General features: G+C 39.3%; 1 protein-coding gene across 1 annotated transcript in view; it reads right to left on the reverse strand.

The window, feature by feature from the left end:
• The window catches only part of LOC149242780 (vacuolar protein sorting-associated protein 45 homolog), a 163,778-nt gene extending 141,816 nt beyond the window's left edge, over nt 1–21,962 (reverse strand). The window contains exon 1 of the mRNA XM_089374317.1: nt 21,682–21,962. Coding sequence (XP_089230443.1) covers nt 21,682–21,771 — 90 coding nt within the window. The 5' untranslated portion in view covers nt 21,772–21,962. The remainder of the gene's footprint in view (nt 1–21,681) is intronic.
• Nucleotides 21,963–23,640: the final 1,678 nt, after the last annotated feature.

Here is a 23,640-nt window from a genome sequence, read left to right on the forward strand (position 1 = left end):
ATTAGAGCTCTATATAAATAGATAGACATGTGAGAGGCAAATCAATCAACATAGCAAGTTCATTGATCTTTTCTAAGTGGAGGAGAAATTGAGCTAAGGAGAAATCTGTTGGAGATCCATCTTTATCATTTATCTCTCTCTTGTTCTAGTCGCACATTTGAGAAGGAAGGATAGTTTGACTAGCCGAGTTGACCGTGTTCTTGAGCAACTTGACTAGTTGCACGTGTGAAGAATTGATTGAGTTTGACCACTAGAAGAGGTTGCATGTATGAGGGTTTGACTGCAAAGTTGACTACAGCGCATGTGCGAAATATTGATCGTAGACAACAAGTTTGACCACAAGGACGAAATTTGACCACATACTACAATTTGACTAAGATTTACTTTTGCTTGTTTTATTTGATATTGACCAGATTGATTTGCTGAAATTTGACCAAGTTTGACTAGTATTTTGTGCACAGATTTCTAGACATTATGATTTGTAAACCCTATTGAAAGACAATTTCTCCTTAAGAAAAGATTGTTTGGTTTTCTCCCAAAGTTGGGTTTCCCAAGGTAAAATTATTGTCTCCATTGTGCATTGTTGTCTTTCTATGATCTTTACTATTTCTATTGCATTTATTGTTGAGACTCTCTAAGTATAATTTATTCAATGATAGCAGTGGCATAAAAATGTTATTTGAAAATCATTAGGAAATAATTATCTGCAAAAAACTATATTCTACAGCACTTGCCACAGAATTTCAACATGTTCCTAGGGACATCAATGAGAGTTGTACGACTAAGATAACTATTGGGAAAAAGTTCCTCAAATTGATCATCAATTACTACATATTCAAGTTACAAGAAAGGATTAGCAAGAGTAAAGAAAATTTGGACTCCCCTTTTTCATCTTGTATGCTTTCTCATGGTAGCAAAACTGATTCGTTGAACTTTTATTTTCCCACCTCCCATCAATACGATTCAATGTGAGAGTGTTATGATATTGATGATTGTGATGTTTGTTTGTTATATCGCATGATTAATCATAGGGGTAGGAAGTACAATATTGATCCAATGATATGTTGGCTACATCGATTACATGATTATAATTAGGTGATGTAATATGTACTAGCATAAAGTAGCTATTTGCATTGCATATTGTGTGAGCATTCTAAGTTCTAACATCCTGCATTCTCATATTATGTTCATCATAGATTAGCTTGCATTAAGATAGATTTTACTTTCTAAATGGATTTTTAATATCCTATAAAAAACACGGGTGATACCCTACACCTAGTGCACATGCTCCCAAACAAGATGACTTGGATGTGCAAGCTACAGGTCTACGAGCCTAGGGATTGTTGGAGTTCTCATGAACTCATCGTTCTAGCTTATCGATCATGTTCTCTACGGTGAGATCATATCCACGAGTTGGAGCTAGATGTTACCCACAAAATGGGTAACCCCATAAGAGATTTTTTCTCCTACATTTAACAACCAGCAAACAGCCCCTACCAACCACAATTTGACAATGATATGTTTATACTCGTTTGTTTTGGCCATTTAGTATGAATAATGGGGTGATCTAGAAGATTAATAGACCTTGACGATAATTTTGTTCTCTCACCTTATCAAGGGAGTTAATCTTTAGCCCTACTCTAGTGGGACCTTACTTGACGCCTTAGGGTATAGGAGGGGCACTACTGGAAAAACCATGATTGAGATAGCATGTTTCATTCTCCCCTATACCATACTCAAGACTTTCCATGCCACATTACAAGCCCCATATCTCACCTCCATTCTTCGGGTCTAACTTGTCATTAGTTCTTGGGATTTGGCACTCATATGTTCACATATCTTGAGTAGGGCCAAAAAACTTTGCCCTGGAGGTTGATGCAACTAAAAGAACAGAAAAAGCATATCATGGCAACAAATGAAACAAATAAAGAAAATCAAAATGCAAAAGATGGGCAAGCATAAAGATTAGCACGTGGGCAAAAGCCTAGTATGAACTCTACCTTTGCTTATACAATGAGGGTGTTTATATAATCAAGAGTTGATGCTTCCCCTTTGTGACTCTTTGACTACCCTCATGACTGTTCAACTTCCTATGACTTTTCAACTTACATGACTCTCCATATTCATGTGTGTCCTTTGGAATTCCACTTTACAATATATTTTGAATATAATATACATGGTCCACAATGATGATGTGGCATATGACAACTCATGACACATCATGACATGACACTGCTGACATGGACTGCTTGATAATGTGGCAATGTCAAGCCACTGTTGTTGTTGTGTCTTTGATGTCTTCTTGAGAACACCTTGTCTTCCACCTCCTCATGGCCTGGTGATAGGAAACCTTGATGATCTTAAGTCTTGAGTTGTGGTCGCAAGTTGGTGTCCCTTTGCTTTGCTTTGATAGATGAGCTTGCATGCCCAGCTGCAAAGATGTCTTTCTGCATGCTTCCCTTCTGCATCTCCTCCCTCATCATCCTGTCATGGTGTGAGAGAGTACCTGCATCTGCAATTCACTCATGACGAGACGATATCAATTTGAAAACCCCTAGTCTAAGATAGAGCATTTGGATCCATAAACTGGGCCGAGACCGGGTGACAAGTCAGGAGAGAGGGCCCAGTGACTGCGCAATTGCGTAGTTCAAGCAACCAAGGGTCAAGATTGATCACTAAAACTGCATTGTGCGCAGCTCAAGCCAGGCTGAGGGAAATATTTGTGCAATCCAGATTGAGGGAAAAATTTGCGCAATCCAGACTAAGGGAAAAGATTGCGCAATCCAGACTAAGGGAAAAGATTGCGCAATCCAAACTAAGGGCAAAATTTGTGCAGTCCAGACTAAGGGAAAATTTTGTGCAGTTTAGACTGAGGCAAGGGGGACTGGGCAACTGCGCAGTTTAGAGGCTCAAGGAGAGAGCTTGATGCTTGTGCTTGCGCAATGCGCAGTTCAAGTTGGGCTGGAAGAAATGATTGCGCAATCTTGAAGGCCAAGACACGGTCTTGAGCATAGGAACTGCGCAGTGTAGCAGCCTTGAGAGGCAGGGACTACGCAATGCGAAGAGGGAAGGTCACACCTTGAGGTCTGGAATTGTGCACAGTGCAATGCGCAATCCAGGCAAGTCGAGTTGTTAAATTTTCGGTATGTTCTATGCTTAGAGCATTTTATTTCAATTTTCACAGTTAGCTCAATATCTTTTCCAGATTAGCAATCACATCAGCATAATAGTAAATTGCAGATAGAACACAAACATAAATCACAGAAGACAAGCCAAGACAAGAGGACACAAGATGTGGCGCTAGCCAGGGACAAACCCCAATGTGGGGAAACCCTTGATCAATTCTTCTTATATGTTCTTCAATAGTTCAGCAAAGAGAGAGAGAGATAGTACATTTACAACAGAAGTCAACACTTTGACTTATCTAAATAAGAGCATAGATCAGCTCTACGAAGATGATACATGAGGTAGTTGAATTCAGTTGAAGACATGCTGCTTCAACTGATTCTCTAAGGTGACTCCATCACCATGCGGCACCTATCATTGTGTTGCTCATCATCATCATGTTGCACCTCACTGTGCTCCACCATGCTGCACCCATGATCACTATGTTGCATCTCATCATGCTTCACTAATCATGACTGTACCCATCATTGTACTGCTGAGCTCTTCATTGCACTATGTTGCACCCAAATGCATCATACTACTGCACCTCTCAGTGTTGTGTGCCCTATGCTGCATTGTACATCATGCTATTGCATTGCTGCTCCTATGTGCACTAAGCTGCACTATAATTGCAACTCCCATTGTTGTACCAATGCTGCACCATGTACTTTCATGTGCCATTGCTGCACCATGTTTGTCATACTGTCCATGTTAGCTCTGCTATTACTTTCAACCTTTTAAGGACAAATGCAGGCCTGATTGGGTTATTAATGATCAAAAAGGGGGTCGCAGTAGTTGGTTTTCCTTCCTTCATTTTCTTTATAATTCTATAGCCCCCACTACTTTCGTTTCCTCCTCCTTCATTTTTCTACATTCCCATAACCCCCCTTATCCCTGTTTTACTCCAAATTTCTTTATTAAGCCGTGTTACCTTAGCTCCCGGGTGCTTTAGTTTAAACATCATATAACCCAATAACTCGACCGAGCGCCTGTCACAAGCCTTTTTCACGTCATTTCATTTAACAAACTTGTGCGTTAAAGTCCGGTCGTCCGCCGCAAGATATGACGGCGTTCGCACCTCACGATCACGCAATCTGCTCGCATATTAATCAGCGGGGAAAGTGGTTTCCATCCTGTCATATCAGCCACGTGTCGTGCGATGTATGGGATCGCACCCCACTGTACGTTTACCGCCATTTCCTGTAAGCGGTGCGGGGAAAACACTTATCGTCGTCCCGTACGATTCCCGCGCGTTATCTCCCGCAGAGTTCCCGCTCCCGATTACCGTCAGATCTGCCCACGAAAGATCCGACGGCTCTCAATCTCCCCATCATCCATCTCTCCATTCCTCCTATCAAATGATCTCGGTCGTCCGTATATGTGATCCGACGGTTCATAGTTACTCTGCCCCGCGTCTTCCCATCGCCTCTCGCCATGAGATCGCAGCCATCCATCAATTCCATCCAACGGCTAGCATTCATTCCCTGCCCTTCGTTCATTTTCCATGCAATTTTCGTGTGTTTGGCCTATACCATGCTTCCAAGGGATGAAGGCGATCGTCCACCAGCACTCTGCACATATTATCTTCAACTACCTCATTCAAGAGACAGCATGGCCAAGGAAGGAAAGTACAGCCTCGAGCAATTAAATGCCTTCAGCAGTTATGGAGCTCCTTCAATATAGCACTCCATCGGTTCGTGAAGTACAACAGAGTACCAAAAAGGGTCATTTTGTTCATTAAAACAATTAGATTGTATCAGAGACCCATATCAAACAGTTAATGTGGTTGGTGGTCCATTATGACCCCTCCACGCATAGGATAGCAGATATTTTGTAATCAACTTCCATATATACCGAAAAAGAAGATGTAATGAAGGTTGATGGATATTGTTTTGATGTAAAGTTCAACTTCTGGAGACTGTAACTACTGTGATACCTGCAGCGTCAAGCTTCTTTTGTTGTTAATTGCTCACTTTCCACTTCTTTTTTGTTCTAGGTTGTGCCTGTTTTGCATTTTTCATGTGCTCTTGATGTTTAGCATTAGAGGGGCTGTCATCCCACCTTTGTGTTAGAATCTAGTATGTATTATTGAAGGTGTATGCAGGTTTTTGTTTTCTTGGTGCCAGAGAGCTGTCATCATGTCTATGCATTAGAAAATAGATTTACAAACCTTTTAACTGGTTGCAGCCGGCCATCACAAGGTCCTATGCATCTGCTGGTGTGGTCAGTATTCTCCATATTCACCTGTTCCTCAAACTGTGAGTAATTGGTGGTCTAAAGCCTTGTAGTCTGGGGGTATTCACCCATGTCTAAGGTTAATCATAGTAGAAGTGGTTATCTAGCTTGAATATGCATCATTCCTTCAATTCATCCACCATTTTCCAACATTTTTGTTGAGTTTGTAATGTTCCCGAGCATCTCTGAGATACAACCTAGGAGAGCTTCTTGGGGTGATAACAGTCCCATGTGCTTGTTGCACCATGCTTGCCACACTACTAGCATTGTTGTCCCATTGTTAGTGACATTGCCATTCCATCTTGTCACACTACTAGCATTGTTGTCCCACTGTTAGTGACATTGCCATTCCATCTTGTCACACTACTAGCATTGTTGTCCCACTATGTTTGCAATATCGTTGTCCTAATTGTATTGTTGTTGTTCCAGTTGTATTGTTGTAGCATGTCATCATTGCTATCATGTTGCCCATGCATCTTGTTGCACTATCATGCATTCAAACTTCATGGGTCACCTTGCTGTCACATTCTTAGCACAGTTGTCCACGTCCTTCTTAGCAGGCTAATCTAGGGCTGCAAAGACACCTTACTGCTGCCCTCCAACAGACCTTCAAGAAGTCCTTCAAATCTGTCCTAAAACTAGGACTATCTATCCACTAGCAAAAGCATCAAAACAATAGAACAACCATACCTTGCTTATCAACAATCTGTTGTCCTCCTTGTCCTTGAATTCTGTACCTTCCTCTGTAATCTCGGCCCTCTGGTTAGGGCTGACTGTAACCACTGTTACAGCCCTAAAACTTGGTCGTCTAAGCTTCCAGGACTGCAGATTTTCTTCCCAAACAAATCCTCCCTACTCGTTGTCCATTACACCACTTACAACCCTCCTGTTTAGGCTTTCGGTCCCTCAAACAACCAGCATTCTTGGCAAGCTGATCTAGGGCTTCGTAGGCCTGCGTCTAGGGCATCATAGGCCTGCGTCTAGGGCATCATAGCCCAGCGTATAAGGCAACGTATATCTTGTTGAGGTTTCCTCCATAGTTGCATTAGAATGACTACGTTAGAGGTAAGGGCTCCTCTAGGTTAGCGTATCTACCATAGTTGTGATTTGACTTCCATTAGGGCAGCGTAGAGGTCCCTTCCATGGCTATGATCTAATCTCCATTAGGGAAGCATAGAGCCTTTTCCTTTTGACTACTACTAGGGCTTCATCCTCCTAGATTTCTCTTCCACTAAAACCCAAAACAAGTGGAGAGAAATCAAGAGTGAAGTGTGTGTAAAATGACTCTCAAGTCATCTCCTTTTATACTAAAACGTTGAGCACATGTGGGTGTTATTTAGTTGCTGGCCGACCTTGACGAATTGTCTTATAACACAAATAAATTCATAACTCCATGAATACTTATCGGAATCAGATGATCTTTAGATCAATCCTACACCTCTCAATGAGAGGGATCCAAGAAAAATATCAACTGCCATAAATAAGATGACCCACATGGAGTTTGGCCCTAGTTGCCAATTTTAACACGAGTGAAGTCAAGTTGTTGGTCGGAAAGCCTCTTCGAGAATGGTTAAGTTTCGGACTAGTGAGACTAGTGTGTGAGGTGATAAAGTTTCAATTGTGATCTCACACTTAGAATACTTGACAACACAACAACATAGATCACCCATGACACATAAACAATGCATTTACCTCCGTGTGACAGCCTTATGACCAATTACGACAAGTGCGACACTTAAGATACACTTTGCGACGACCGTGACGACACTTGTGCGACAATGCTCAAAACTTTGTGAATGAGTGCGACAGATGTTTGAATGGTTAGAACAACTCATAGACAGAAAGATAGACCCTCGAAACCATCAGAACAAGCTTCTACACATTGCGCGACAGCCAATCATGTGAAAAGACGACAATATACCCAACTTGCAAAGGGGAGAAAAACACTTCAAGAAAGTACATGGAATGAGTTTCGTTGTTTGCGACAACAATGTGCAAGACCAAGGAAGGCTCTGAAATTAAGTGTAAGCCAAAATTTTAGAGGGTGTTGTAGCATCTACAATACCACCCTACGAATGGAGAAAACACCTTTGTGAGGACTTAGTCTAGATATTAGAAGGAGATCTTCGTTTGAAGCAGTAACATGCCATTAACATTCAAGTTTCATCCACTTAGATGAATTATTGATCTTAGTCTCTGATGGATGGTTGTTTTCACTAAAATCCATGTTGTTTTTGTCAAGTGCTTCACAATAGCCCAGGTCGTGAAGGCACCCACTACACAGGTACCCAGGCCTTCCAAAGAAGTACATGGCCTTAGCAAATGTGGCATTGAGACACTGGAGCCTCCTGACAACATTAGCAGATGACACATGTCCTAGAGTACCTCGAGGACCCAAGACGTTGGTCAACTTTGACCTTGCTTTGAGGATTCTTCATGAGACACCATTTGACCCAGTGTGCCCCAAGGCTAGCCTTGACACAACCTAATGGATAGGAGTTGATTCAGAGCACGGATGAGGATGGTCCCCCATTGATAAACAAGGGAGGGCTTATTGCATTAGAGGAAGCCTTAACACTCGAAAGAAGCAAGCTTTATTTCACAGTTGGAGATCCATGGAGACCACTTGATGGCACCCCAACTGCACTTGGGACCCCAAAGGAGGATATGAGGTAAATTTGAGGACTATCCCTCAAATTTTGGATCATTCAGGCATCTTCACACATTTTGGCACCTCAACACAGCCTGACATGGCATTTGGAGCCCTAATTGGGAATGACATTAGCATTTAGGGAGGCTACAACTCACATGTGTGGGCTAATTTGGTTTATTTTGTCATTAGCTAATGGGTTGGCTTGTTGGCTTGTAACCCAAGTTTATTTCATGTCAAACTTGTTTTTAGGGGCTTCATTAGGCTAAATTAGTTGTGTTAAACCTCATATAAGTAGAGGTTAGTCACATTTCATTTGGATCATCACTTGTGGATCAATTTAGCCCTCTTAGAAATTTTGGTCTAGCTGAAATTTGTCTTGTATCTTTTGGAGATGTTATCTATTGTCAATTTTTTCTTACAGAGCTATTCTTTGGTATTGGACATGTCATTTTGGAGCAATAAAGGATTGGTTCATGCATTCTATCTTGTAAGTGTTCCTTGTATTTGATATATCTTTATATTTTGTGGTTATTGCATGGAATGGTTAATTGTCTAGGGTTTCTATGTTTTAGTTGTTGAAAATTATTCTATGGAATCTTAGCAATAGTATTGTATGCATTACCTATCATAGAATTTGTGTAACAATCCCATGAGTGAATCGTTCAACTAGCTCTCCTCATTGACTTTGCTCCCTCACAAAAATGATAGTTAGGGTTTGAAACTAGGGTTTCATATTCCCTTACTCCTTGCTAGGGTTAGTGTTTCCTCCTGAGTAGGCATCTCATAGACTACATCACCCAAGGTCAAGGCATTGGCATTGTTCACATTGCTAATCATGCCAAAAACTCTCATTAATTCATTCTTTTCTTCCCCAAACCTGAATTTTGGACTCTTAAGGAAAGTTGCTAGCAAGGGTTAGGGTATTTATTTCAACTAGGGTTGACCACGTTGCCTAGTGGAGGGATTCAATAATTGGTTGCGTGGTACTTCCCTCAAAATATACCTTTTCCCATGGCTAATTCCTCCATTTTAGGGCTAACATCTTTTGCCTTGGGTAAATTTTGCCCTTGGCTTCAACTTGGGGCTTGTTAAAAGCTTGTTGTGCCATAAATTGATCATAACTACCCATTTCAAGCCTTTCTTGTGCCTTGTGATCCTAGTTAAGCATGTTGACCTTACTTACTCATAAACCCTAGGTCACTTTGTGCCCTAATTAGGCCCCTTGGAGAACACACATTGCCTTATTGTGCTAGTTAAGCCATGATCTTAAGGAGAGCATCCCCCCTTGGCCTAGTTTGTTACCATTACCCCTTGAAAATCGATATATCCTTTAGTTGACTTAATATAGGGAAGCCTCCCTTGTGGTGAAAGTCCACTAATGAGGAGGTAAGTGGTTGTGGTGACAATGGGACACACCTCGTAGTTTTGTCACTTAGTCTAGTGCTTGTCTTGTGAGCTCCCCTCACAAGACCTACTAGATTTTGAGGCAACAAGGCCACAGAATAAAACCCCTTCTATCTTTTCAATTTTGGTGGTGAAAGATTCCACCCTAGTTGACATCGCTTTTTGTCCTCTCTTTGTTGTGACACAAGTATTCTGGCTAAACGCAACGAATTCTTCTAAATATTGATCTTTATTCCTTGGAGCAGTGAGATTCTGTGGTATTGTTTTGGTACAAGTGAACCCTTGAAGAAGGCAGTGAAGACATCTTTCTCTCTGTTTTGGGCACAGGGCTATCCCTTGAAGATAGTGAGATTGTCTATCGGATTGGATCTTCTTTGTCTGATCATAGAAGGCTATCAAATTATATCATTGAGGGTTAATCATCTTGAATTTGAGCACAGAAGGGCAGCGAATCCCATGTGGAGATAACTTCTCATGGGTCTGGGCATGAATTAAGGAATAGCGTGGTCATTCTCTTCTTGATACCGCTCTGGTACAACCAAATGCATCACTTCCTGTAGCATGCAAATTGAATCAAGGTTTAAGGAGGAAGTCTAAAACCCTTGAGGCACAAGGACAATTTTAGACAACAAGAATTTCCTTGGGCTCGGTCTACCATGAAATTGATTATGCCAAAAGAGTGAAGGTCTAGATAGGTACTAATATACATTTGCTGTTGAGAATATCAATCGTGGGCACAAGAGCAAGATCGAATTATGGTAATGATTGTGGGAGCAAATATCTATCTGAAGACTACAGGTTCTATAGGATCATCCAAGTGCCAACATTCATTCAAAGCCTAATCCTGAAGCAAATTGGCCAGTAAGGGTTTCCGAAGCGAATTAGAGCATAAAACGCGAGACTATACTAGTTGCAAGAGTCTAGCTTTGATCTAACTACATTGAAAAATGAGGCGTTTCTTGGTAGCGGACAAACGGATCCTGTAGCAGCATAGGCATCCGAAGGGCTCAATTTGTGGTTGTGAAATAACCCAGTTCGATCCCCTGAAGCAATGCAGGCCTTCTTTAGCAGAATAAACGGCATACAAAGGACCTAGGACATCGTTGTTGAAATAACCAAGGCACAAAACTTAAGAACAGGGACATGTATCAATAATTTTGGTTAGAGAATCGTTATATTACTATCTTTGAACTATATTGTGAAATTTTGCCCCGTTATTGCGGGAACAGTATTCTATTTATGTGGGACTATTGTATTGTGGACAAAAAATTGAACTCATTACATGTCATATGGCACTATTCAATTTGTCGCATTATTAATAGGGTTTGTTCAGTCTATTGCATCATTAAGAGGATTGACTGAAGATTTTATTAATTGCATTGAATTATTGTGCACTGAAAAAAGACTTAGTAAAACCCTAGTACCTTTGTGCAAAAAAAAAAACCTAGGATATTATAGAGAGCACAAGACAGGTTCATGGCCAACAGAGGGTTATTACGAGTGGAAACTAGGCTGAGACTATTAAGGTGAGCAAGCAACAACAATAGGATTCAGACTAGACTAAAGTATATTGGGACTCAATCACCAAAGTTGACGGGGAGTTTAGGGTTGGTCTCAAACAGACAGGAGCCCACGATCAGTCGTGAGTGGAGCAGCCGACAAAGGATCAATATGGGTCCCAGTAGCCATCGAAGCAAAGATGCCAAAAAAGTTGTGGACATGCGTTGGGGCCATGCGTGAGGAGCCATTGAGAAAGGGTCACACAGTGCAGAGTGTAGTCAAGTTAAGGATGGGCCAATCAAGAGGGAGGGGCAGGGTCTGATGCAAGTTGTGCCACAAAGTAGTGTGAAGGATCATGCCGCACTGGGCATGATCAAGTAGTTGTAAGATGTAATGGCCAGCAGAAGTCATTGGGTAGGGGATCTGCCATGACAAGCTATGAGAAAATGTGTCGGTAGGGTTCAACCAAATTCCAACAAAACATGCTACGAAGGATAGTACCAGCAGAGTTTTCCAACAAACTGGCAAAGGTCAACCCTCAAAAGGAGAGAAGGAGATCATACCAATCAGGGGATTGGCAGTAAATTTTGTGGGTTTCTCAAAGGTTTGAGACAGACCCACATCAGTGCTAGGACTTAGCATAGGAGCAAGTGACATGCTATGGGTGCTAGGACTCAAGTGGAGTTTGCTCTCAATCTCGATGGTCAAGAAGAAGGGGTTTGGTGTAGATTACAAGATAGACAAGCACTAATCAAACCTAGGGGATCTAGCTTAGATGGTAGCCACGTCACTGGAGTTAGAGGGAGCAACTTGTATAAGCTAATGGGCCAGCCTATTTGAGCAAAGGCAGGAAGCAAAATCGTGACAAAGATGAAAGAATAGGGAGTTGTTTCTAAAGGTTGACCAGCTCAAAGGGAGTCAACCTTTAGGTTCAAGAGGGGAGGAGCAATCAACAAACTCTTCCCAATATGTCAAGGTCTCTTTATACAAGATGACCTTATAAGATTTTCAAGAGTAGGATGCTTCTAGGAACAAGTTCACAAGGAGTGGGTTTTCAAGGATGATGGTAGGAAGTCTTCCAGTTCAAAGGCAGTAGCCATTGCAACAGATGTAGATCCAATATCAAAACCAATTCTAGGTTGTAGAAGTACCTCCCTCACTAAGAGGGAGTGTTGATATTTCTAGCTCAACCAAGTACTTCTGCATAAGCCTTGTGTCTAGGCGGGCAGAAGTCGCCCACAGTCTCCTTAGAACACTTGCTCTAACGTAAACAAGAATGCTAAAGTAACTTAGCCTAAGTCGAACTTAGAAAAAAAACACATATTATTATGTTAGCTTATTGAGCTAAAAGAAACTTAGCAAAAGCAAATAATTCACTTTAGTGATTATGTTTTAATCTTAGTCACAAGCTGAAAAGTGGTTTGGGCCCTAGCACTAATAATTTCTTAGAACTCGTGATTCTTAAGTTGCTTCTTCTATTCGCCATTGAGCTGGATGTTCATAGAATTCAAATCTTTGGTGACTCAAAGAATGTTGTGAATTGGTTCAATAACACTGTTAGATGTCATAAGCACACACTATGTCCAATCATTGAGGAAATTCACTCTTTAAAGCAATATTTTGACCATGTTTCATACTGCCATATTTACAAAGAAAGGAACACAATTGTTGAAACCTTGTCTAAAGAAGGCACTGCTCAAGCTATGGGACTATGGCAGACCACAAAGTATTTAAATGGATAGGAACATGTTTCTTATCAGCGGCCCTTCATGGAGGGTACACTGCAGGATTCATGATTTTACAGACAGGATTTATATTTTGATCATCATGGACAGTGATATACATATTTATTTTTGAACAGCTCTGCTGACATAGTTATGTTTGCTTTTTGTATAGATGTATATATTAACTTATATGACTCACATATGACAAATAGTTTTATGATGTATCTTTTGTGGACAAAATTGTCCAAGTTTTGACAGACCTTCATTGGCCTCTAGGGCCGATGGCATTTTCGAGAGTGCAGATGATGCACATTCAGAATGTAATTTTCAGTTTTTATTAATTGAAAGTTGCGATTTTTTCTTCAAAAAAAAGATGCTTTAATATTAGTCATTGATCTCAAGTGAGACGAGATCTAATCTCGACCATTAATCACTTTGGAAATTAGGGTTAGGGTTGGGGATTTAACTCAATGTAAATTTATAAAAGCAAGGCTAACAAGTGGAGAAAGAAACACTACCACAGCAAAAGATTGAGAGAGGAGTTTCAATGAGCAGTGTGCTAGGTTCGAGGGAGTGCAGTGAGACTGTAGATCTAGATCTGTAGAGAAGATCGAGCATCAATCTAGCGCAGATTTGTTGGATCAAATCTAGGTTTATTTGTATTTTGTATTTTTCTTAGTTGGGCCATTATCCCAGGATGGGGACCCACATAAATTTGGATTATTAATGAAAAAAATTGTTGGGAAGAATTTGTGTTGTTTTATGAGATCAGTTATTTTATTTTTGCTTCGGTTGAATATTAAGAACTTAGTCATGCCTTCATTCAGTCGATTTGTAATCTGCTAGGTCAATAAAGTGTTATGTGTTGGGTTCAAAGGAAAATTTACACAAGCATGGTCACTATGCATCACAGTGTCCAGAAAGGAAACAGGGTGGAGGGGAGTCACAACAACAGGAGATAACAGCCTCAACAGAAACTCAGATTAGTGAATTTGTTGTGAAATCAAGAGCTTCAGGCTAAGATTTAGCATGATTTGGAGCAAATGCAAAATAGGGTGATAGGGAAAACATATTTAATTAGAGCAAAGCATCTCATGGGGCCATATAATAGCAAAACTAACAAAGCTTTGGAATTCTTTCCACTAGAAACTTACAAAGAACTATTGCTAACAGAGAGGAATAAGGTTGATAAGCTTTCGAAAATGACAAAAACCTTAAGGGGCCAAACAGTGGTGGAAAAATTGATTAATAATTTTTACTTGTTATGGCAAATTAAAACCCTGTATTCTATAGTTCCAACCCATAAAAAATATACAAAAGTAGACATTGCATACAAAAAGATGGCCACATTCAATTATCCTCTCAACAGAGATTGGAATTTGCTTGCTCGATTTGGAATATGAAGACTTGTCCAACAGTTGGTGAACAAAAGCACACAACACTCAACACTTGGTAGCAATACAAATCATTTCTCTACTTGAATTCTACTTTTGTGATTCTGGTACTAGAAAGTTGCTTCTTCTAACTGATTGTTGTTAGGATTTATTTTTGTATAAAAGCGAGCAAAGAGTCGATTGCAAAGGATTGTGAGTTTTATTTTTGTTAAGTATTGTAATTTGGACAATATCTTTTTATCAGTGTATTAGATTGAATTCTTCTGATAGTGACAATCTATGTTGAAGCTCTATAAAGTTCTTCTACTCTTAATAAAAAGATTTTCTTCTACATAGTTGTTTTTTTATATGAACAAATTTAAAGAGTGGTTACTCCATACCATTTCCCCCTTCATATAAATTGCTTGATCAATTCCCTTTCTTGATGTCATGAAATTCAGTCGAGCTTCTTCCTTATAGGGCATTAGCCATCGATCACTTTCCTTCTTGGTTCGTCATGCCATTCCTTTCTTCATGGAAAATGGCCTTCTTGATACATATCTGAAACCTTTGTCATATGGCTACTTCTTCATCATGTTTCTTTCAGGGATTTCCATCCACCACATGAATGCTAGTTGTACTTGTACTTACAACTCTTGTTCCAGTAGCCCTGCATAAACTCATCCAAATATTTGTCAAGAAATCAAAACATAACATGAAATCAAATAGTACCTTACAATATGGCTCTTCATCATGACATCTTCATGTATGTATCATCATCCTACATACATGTTGACACATCTCCCAAAGATATCCATTGTCAAGGGTCTCTATCTTTTTCAGACTTTCATCAAAGTCTTCATAACTTTCCAGGAGATTTCCTAGTCAAATCTTCTTGGTCCTTTGGTTGTTGATTGCCTTCGTCAGGGTTGCATATCTCATGATCTCTTCCTTCCTCACACATTCCATTCCAAGGAGCTTTCAATAAGAGTTCCTTAATTGTAGTCAACCACCTCATACTTCATATGAGGACATATTATGTTGATTTCATCTAGTGTGACTTATGCCTTCTTTCAAAGGAGGAGATCCTTTTCCCTCGATCATGCTTCTCAAGATAGAAGTAGTGATCCATGTTACCTGCAACCATACAACATGACTTTATAATATCAAATACAAGCATACATACCTCATTTTACCTTTAGCTCATCTAGGCTTCTTCCAACAGCTTCCTTGATTGAAAAGATCTTCAACCCCTTGATCCGCTTCATCTCTCATGTCATCATACCATCATCCCATGAACTCCACAAGTTGGAGTTTTTGATGAAACACTTGCTTCCTCTCTAGATTAGTGAACCCTACGATAAGGATTCCATCAAAGAATCTTGAGGATCTTGTATATCCTCATCTGGTAGATGTTTCTTTTTGACTTGATGTATGATGAGCCTTATCCTAGATTGCTTCATCCTTTCCTTCAATGTTCAATGAGGTTCTTAAGAGCTATATCCTTCATGTTTGACTGCCATGGATTTTGTCCTTCATGATTCCCATGATGATGTCACAAGCTCTTGTTTCTAATGCTTCCATGATGCCACGATGCATCTTATTGTTATGGCCATATCAAAAGATTGAGGAGCTTATGATAAGACCCTTTTGTGAGGGATACCATCTCAATCATAGTAGAGATCTGTTACTCCCTCTTTCCTTGGCCCTTTTCTTCAGCTTCCTCCACTTTCCGGCGATATGAGCTTTCTTTTCATAATCTTTCCATAGCATTGTTCTGTCTTGTTTGAGGACCAAACTTCCTTTTCTTTTCTGCAAATGTTTGAGTCCTTTAGCCTTTGACACTTTTGCCCACAACTTGTCCTTTTTCCATCTTGCATAGATACCACAAGTTGTTAAATGAGGTAACTTTCTTGTCCCAAGGACACTTGTCACCTTGCTCATCAATTAGTGCATTTAAGAACAAAGACGATTAACTTCTTATCATCTTTCTCAGATCTCCCAATTGGGATCTTATGAAGATATTCCTTCATTCTTTGATACCTTCAATCAGGTGATATGACCTTCTTCACTGTATTTCAGAGAGTATATCTTCTAGCATTTCATAAATCTCTTTTATGTCTGATTTCATAAGAATCCTATGAGTCCCTTGATCCTTTTTCATGCATTCAAACAATGCTTGACCTTCAGAGACCTTTCCATAAATATCAATGACTTCTCTTCCGAGGACTATATCTATCCTTCTTTTTTATGCAAAGAATTTTGATGACCCAACCAATTTATAGATCTCTTTGTAAACACAAAGTCATTTAACCAAACTTGATTATAAAATGAAAGATAGTTACTTGACATGTGAAGATAAAATCTTCACCTTGATCACATTGAAAGTGGTTGAAGCAAATGCATTGATGCTTCCTCCAGATGAGATCCTTGACGATAGGAAGATTGCCTTCTTGCCTTCAAGTTACTTTGACTTATACATCTGATCCTTATGATTAACAAATTGTTGATAAACTTGAGATGGCACTGTATTGCTATCACATAAGTGGACATGGAACCTTATAGTATGCAACATTGTGTAGAACCATAGAGTATTGAGGCCACTGTTCATGATGATCATCTTACAGTATTGAGACCCATCAGTTAGTATTACTATGGTTGTCCATAAAAACTTCTATATGTTATCGAATGAAGTTTTGGGGATCTGAGATGTCAAGACTGTTCTTTTTATAGAAAGGATTCTATCTGACTTGAGGTTACTATGGTATGGCATAGACTAAGATTGTGAGGTACCGAAACTACTGCCATGTACCTGAGTTCTGAGCACTTGTTCTAACATCTAAACTTCATCTTTTGATTGAGATTACTTAATCATATTGTGGCACCAAGACTATGAAATTATCTGAGAACTTCAAATAAGGATCCAAATCAGTCTTCCTGTAGGACTAAATAGACAAAAGCCCTTGCCATTGTATATTGTTGTTGTAAACTGATCCTTCAATCCTTGAAGTAGGTTTTGAAACACGAAGCCCTTCAACCTTTGATGCCCTTCTTGAAAACTGATCCTTGAATGTCTCTTTTTGTTGCCCTTCCTTTGACTTCAGCATCTTAGCTCTGAAACCATGTTGAAGAATCTAGGGAAAATTAAGTTAATAAGGTTCTTCTCGCCATGATAACTATTTGCGAGGTATTTTTAACGTTTCCTTATTAGCACAATCTTCGATTGTTATTATTAGAGTGTGTCTTCTTAGTTCATCAAAATGTTACCAAAACAAAAGAGACAAGGACACACGATGTTGGCTTTCTCCTAGGGCCAAAACCTCTCACTCTTTGAGAGGAAAACCCAAACAAAATTCTTCTTATAAAGATTTCAATTGACGAATACCAAGACCATGACCCTTGACCTATTAGGCCACTCCAAGACCAAGACACCAATCCTCTTCTTTGTCACTGCTGAGATCATCATCATCACTGCTACTTCACCGAGGTCATCATTATTGCACCACAGAGATCATTATAGTTGCACCATTGCAGCACCTTTATTGAGATCATTGCTACTCTTCCACTAAGATCATTGTTGCTCCTCCATTGAGACTTTCACCATAACACCGAGATCTTTATACTAAGATATGTATATATATACCGAGATCTTCATCATGCTTATGACTGTGTCTTTATGATTACTTCTATGCTCAAATTATAGCTGCATCTTAAATGTATGCCGAGACAGAGAGTGATACTTTAAGATCCTCCTCTTCACAAGAATGTCGAGACCGTATGCTGAGACAGAGGTATTCCGAGAGTGTATTACTAAGAGATCTTCACTAAACATATGCCGAGACTGGGACTGTGTCTTAGTATGCCGAGATAATGCTTCGTTAAGATTGTGAGGAGGTCGAGACATCACCGAAAAACACAGAGATCCTTCTTCTTTCGCAACACTAAACTGTTGTACTCATCCGAGATTTTCGAACCACTGTACTTGTCCAAGATTTTAGAGGATCCGAGTTCATGTTCTGTCTATAATGCAGATCCTTTTCACGCCTATATATAGTGGTTAGCCTTGTGTATAAGCCAACATGAGAGACGGAACCGTTGTGTCTCTTTATTTGAGACGACATGACTACTTTTTATTCATTTTTCAGACCGACACGACGAAGAGGATTGTGCTTGTCATTTAGAAGGCTTCTTGACATTTATATAGACTTGTATACATTAAACATAGGCTCAAGAAGAGCTTCTTCATACATGATATTGACTCTTTGATTTAACAATAAATCCCAAGGCTCTCAATGGGAGCCACTAACAAATAAACCTCTTGCTCATGAAACCCATGCAGCAAGGCATGCAAAAATAATTTTATTTCTTTTATTTCATCATTTACAAAAATCATGCCATTATGAAGACCGAACCTAGTTACACTTTCTTCAACAGTGGATATTTTAAATGCTAAAAAAAAATGAATATTTTTGTATTTTTTTAATTTTGCCAACTTTTTCAAAAACCTCCCAACTTTAACGACTTTTTCAATTTCTGGACCCTTGCCAATTTAATCCTGACTTCGACTTTTTCCACATTGATATCAACCTTACCCACTGAGTTCAGTTCATCATGGACAGAATCAGGGTGCACAATCATGAGTGATAAATGGATAGATCAAAGAAACAAACCCTTTATTAATCTCCTTATATCTTGTCCAAAAGGCAAAATGTTTCTCAAATCAGTGGATGCCTCAACCAGAATTAAGAGTGCCCAACTCATTTGTGAAAAGATGGAGGAAGTTGTGCAGTGATAAATGGATAGATCAAAGAAACAAACCCTTTATCAATCTCCTCATATCTTGTCCAAAAGGCAAAATGTTTCTCAAATCAGTGGATGCCTCAACCAGAGAGTGCCCAACTTATTTGTGAAAAGATGGAGGAAGTTGTGCATGATGCGGGAGCAGAAATTGTTGTGAAAATTGTAACCCACAATTCAGCTAATTATATGGCTCCTAGTAGACTTTTTTAGATTAGCCATCTGTTCACATTCTGGACCTCCTATGCTACACATTGCATAGATTTAATGCTTGGGACATTGGCAAAATTGCTTGGATACGAGAGGTTATAAATAAGGCCATAACCAAATACATTTACAATCACACAAATGTCCTCAACACCAATATACACTGGTTCATCCTACAATGACCAGACTTGCAACAATTTCATCTCCTTGCAATCTGTGGCTGACCAAAAGGTAAATCTCAAGAGGATGCTTTTGGGACCCAAGTGGATGGCACCTAAACATGGAAAAAGCCTCCGAGGCATAGAAAGTGTTGTTCTTGTGTTTAATAATGATTTCTCAAAAGACGCCAAAGAGATCATAAAAACCCTCCGGAACATAGAAAGTGTTGCTCTTGTGTTTAATAATTGTTTCTCAAAAGATGTCAGACATTATTGTGTATGACAGAACACTTGTTAGAGTGCTCAGGGACTTGAAAGTTTTTCAATGTTCAATATCAAAGTCAAACTTCATTAAATTTTCAAATTACATTTATAAAAAAATTTGAATGTTTGACAATTGACTTTGATCTTTCAGGATGGTTTGATGATGACAAACCCACCATGGGTTACATTTATGAGGCAATGGATCTTACCAAGAAGGCCATCAAAAGAAGATATATGGATGAGGGGGGCAAGTATATGCCTCTTTGGGATATTAGTAATTAGTAATTACTAATGAGCGTTGGGATAGATAATTGATTCCCCCTTACATGGTACTGGGTATTTTTTTTAACCCAGCATATTTTTATGATAAGACCAGATTTAATGAGAATAGAGAGGTTGATAGAGGGTTTATGATATGCATTCAGAGGGGCCTCCCTGATCAAAAAACACAAAGCTGCCTATGCTATTGCTATACCAAGAGATCTACAAAGTTACCAAGTAACTTTGAAGGCTTGATCAATTCATTAATTTGAATTATCCTTTTACAATCTTCAATCCTGACTCTTGAACCCTTACTACTTGCTAGGCTTTTAGTGGTTAAACGTAGGCAGTGATATGCCAGATCTTAAAAGATTTGTCATTTGAATCCTAAACCAGACTTACAGTGCTTCAGGTTTTGGGTGCAAATCTTAAGCAATTCTGGTGGAATAGATATCCATCAAGCTTGGCAATTAAACGAAAGGAAGTTTGTTATTTGCCGTGCAGCCCCTTGGGGTTTGTCTATTGAAATATTTCAAAAACAAAAGGGAAGCTATGGGAAGTTCAGATTATAAAACCCATATTTATATTAATTCAATAGAGGATTGACATTTAGAATTGAAATCTTATTTCATATTTGGCAGTGCCAATGTTTTAGAATAGAAGGCCGGATTAGACTTCACATGGACTAACAAGTTGGAAGTGGTATGTATTCTGCCTTTGCAGATTCCATCCCAAGTGGACAAGATATCAATGAATCTTTATCATCTATGCCAGTTACTACAGTTTTTCTGTCGCACTTCGACTACCATAAGATGGGTCCTACCAGACCTTTCCACGGCCAGAACTCCGGCTCCATTACATCAACCCAGGTAAAACTCTGGCCAGCACCATAGACACCAAGCAGGTAGAGAAATCAGGACGGAGAAAAAAAAGTATTGATGAGCAACAAAATACCATCATAGGGAGATGCCACTATAGTAAGAAAGCTTCCAATTATGGATATTATACAGACAACAGTCAAGGCCAGAGAGGACTCACAAGGCATGACACTGAAACCACTGGGAAAGTTAGTACCGGATTGCGGAGTGAGTGAGGATGTTGTCACATCAAACCACGGACTGGCACCCCAAAACCACCGAGTAACAGCAACAAGGAGGGTCAAGTGGATGCCATGATGAAGTCCATGACTATGTTTGTTGATAAGGTAGTCTATATTATCTTGGCAGTCTGAGAAAGGGGTTGGCCACAAGAAAATGCTAGTAATGAATGTATGGGATACCATATTTCCTTGGGGCTGCCCAATGAGTTGGGATGGCCCTCTAAATCCAATGATGATAACCCACCTCATTCTTCTGGTATCCTGGCTCCTGGAACATTAAGCTTTCATTGTTATTTCTTCTATGAACTCCAGCTTTGATTCGTCCTTCGGAGCTTTTACTTTTTAGATTCTATGGTATTTAAGAATTGTACTGGTTCAGTGGCCACTGGCCTATTATACCTAATTCAATATTTCTAGCGGAAGTACACTTAGTGGGGTATATTAAATTTACCCCCAATTTTGAATTTGTTGTGGTCCACTTGCCCCCAGTTTTTGCAATATCCTCTGTATTTTTCTGTGTATTTAACAGAATTCAAGCATAATTCAAAAAAAGGCATTCGAAAGCAGGATTCACCGAACGAATTCAAGAGATCAATTACCATGGACTCATCACACAATTTAGCATTCAGCCCCAGATGAAAACAGCATCTGAATTTTCCATTTTAATGGACGGTTCTTCATCATTTGAACAAAACAGAAGAATAAAAAGACGAAAGAACTGCGCCTTGGGTGCGAGGCCTCGGTGGCAGAAGGAAACAATCAGATCCTTCGGTAGCAGAAGGAAATTGGCATTTAATTTAACATTACAGCAAATGAGCACTGGTCCTAAGAGTGAACATACCGTATTTGCGTCCAGAACGAGGACTTTCATGCCTGAAATGTCGCGAAGCATTCTGTTGACATAGTCCCTCACCGCAGTGACGACCACCATCTTTTCTCCGCATCAGACGATGAAGAATCTGAAATTCTTCGAACTGTTTATCGATGGGATCCAATTCTACTTCCGATCCAGGGTGCCCAGATCTTTGCTTGAAATAAGCTCGATAGGCTTCGGATTATTGAATGGGAAACTAAGGACGAGATCCTATCAGGGTCCTCACTTGACGAAATGGAGCTTAATCTCGTTTGTGTGTGAATAGCTTCTAGTCCTCCATATGACTGTGGAGTAGCCATTTCAAAGGTAGTCAGCGGGCGTTCGGGGTTAATCAATACTGTTGAGGTAACGGGCACTCAAACCGCCATACTTAACCGGGGTTACATACAAGTTTGAAATACAAATGGAACTTCCTCGTATTGTGTGTACGGGTGTTAATGGATAAAACTTAGAATCGAGAAGGGAAGGAAGAGGAAAAGGAAGAGCAAGAGTAAGAGATGTGGTAAATCGTTCATTCAAAGATATCATAAAGTTTTTGGCATTGTTTTTTTAGCAAGGGGATTGTTGAAAGGTTGGGTCACTTCATCATCAATTTGAATTGGAAAAACACTGAATTGCAAAGAGCGAAAAACAGGGAACTAATTGTCTCATAGACTATTTTTAGTCTATGGACCTTAAAATATCATTTCATTTCATTGTATAATGACAAATTGACCTAACATGTACGGACAAAAAGGTATTGAATTATTATGGCTAAACTCTTAGTTAGTGGAGTTGGTTTCGATGGGAAACTAAATGGTATTTGATTATGGTTAAAGTGAAGTCATTTTTTACTAGAAACTAAGTTTATTTAAAAATAAATTATTGAATTAGTATGGTTAAATTCTTAGTTAGTGGAGTTGGTTTCGATGGGAAACTAAGTTTATTTAAAATTAAATTAAGTAATTATTTTGATGACTTATGGTTGTTATCAAATGGCTCAAAGATGATCATCATTGTTTGACTTTAACTATCATATTTTTGTTGGAAGAGATAATGCAATTATATATTGAGCTAACTAAAGTTTTCTTTAAAAACAAAACATGACAATTAATCCTTTATCAAAAGAGGCTACCCATATGGAAGTTGGAACATGGTTCATTTATATGGAGGTACTGGGTGAGAGTAGTATTATTTTACGTTCTACAAATCACCATTATAACTTGTTGGGGTTGTGCTTGCTAATATATTGTGTACAAGATTATAACATTTGGCATAGATGTTTTGATATAGTTTTTGTGTTTTTTAAATGTCATTTTTTAGTTTATTTGGGAACATAAATCACATCTAAGTTTTATGGATAATCCTCAATTGATTTTATTTTGTGAATGTAGCTCTTAGCTAACCTTAATGAATAATTCTCTCCATAAGACATTATTGTGTCTGTAGAGGAGGGGATTGAGATGGAGGCAGAGGAGCAAGTAGGCTATGAACCGAAAGATAGTGGTAATGATCTAATCTAGGTAACCACCCCATATTTCAAGGCCAAGGAAAAAATTGACAAGTTTGAAGGCTTATCAAAGTATTTCCCCAATTTGTTCCCTTTTTAGAAGATATTGCGATGGAAGAGGTTTGGGAATCAATTTGTGGATCGGAAGGAGAGGTACCCAACTCAGATTTTCCAAATCTTGGAGTTTCGCAGCTCCCAATCCTAGTAGCATAGGTTTGTAGTCAACATTCTTCAATTTCTTCATGGCATTTTCCTAAAACACCCCCTCCATTGCTATCAGATCATTTGCCTACTTTTTCTAGAGTTGAAGTAGTGTGACACTCTATACAAGACCTTTTAGAAGCATCTAAGGGTTTCGCCACCTATGAAGGTGTCTTTCTTTCCAGGGCTTTCCTAGACATAAATCCTCCCCAGTGGATGCAACACAACCTTCTTCG

The sequence above is a fragment of the Pinus tabuliformis genome, chromosome 8, assembly GCF_031772625.1.
Source record: "Pinus tabuliformis cultivar Carrire ecotype Pingquan chromosome 8, CPIR1, whole genome shotgun sequence".
Classification (NCBI taxonomy): domain Eukaryota; kingdom Viridiplantae; phylum Streptophyta; class Pinopsida; order Pinales; family Pinaceae; genus Pinus; species Pinus tabuliformis.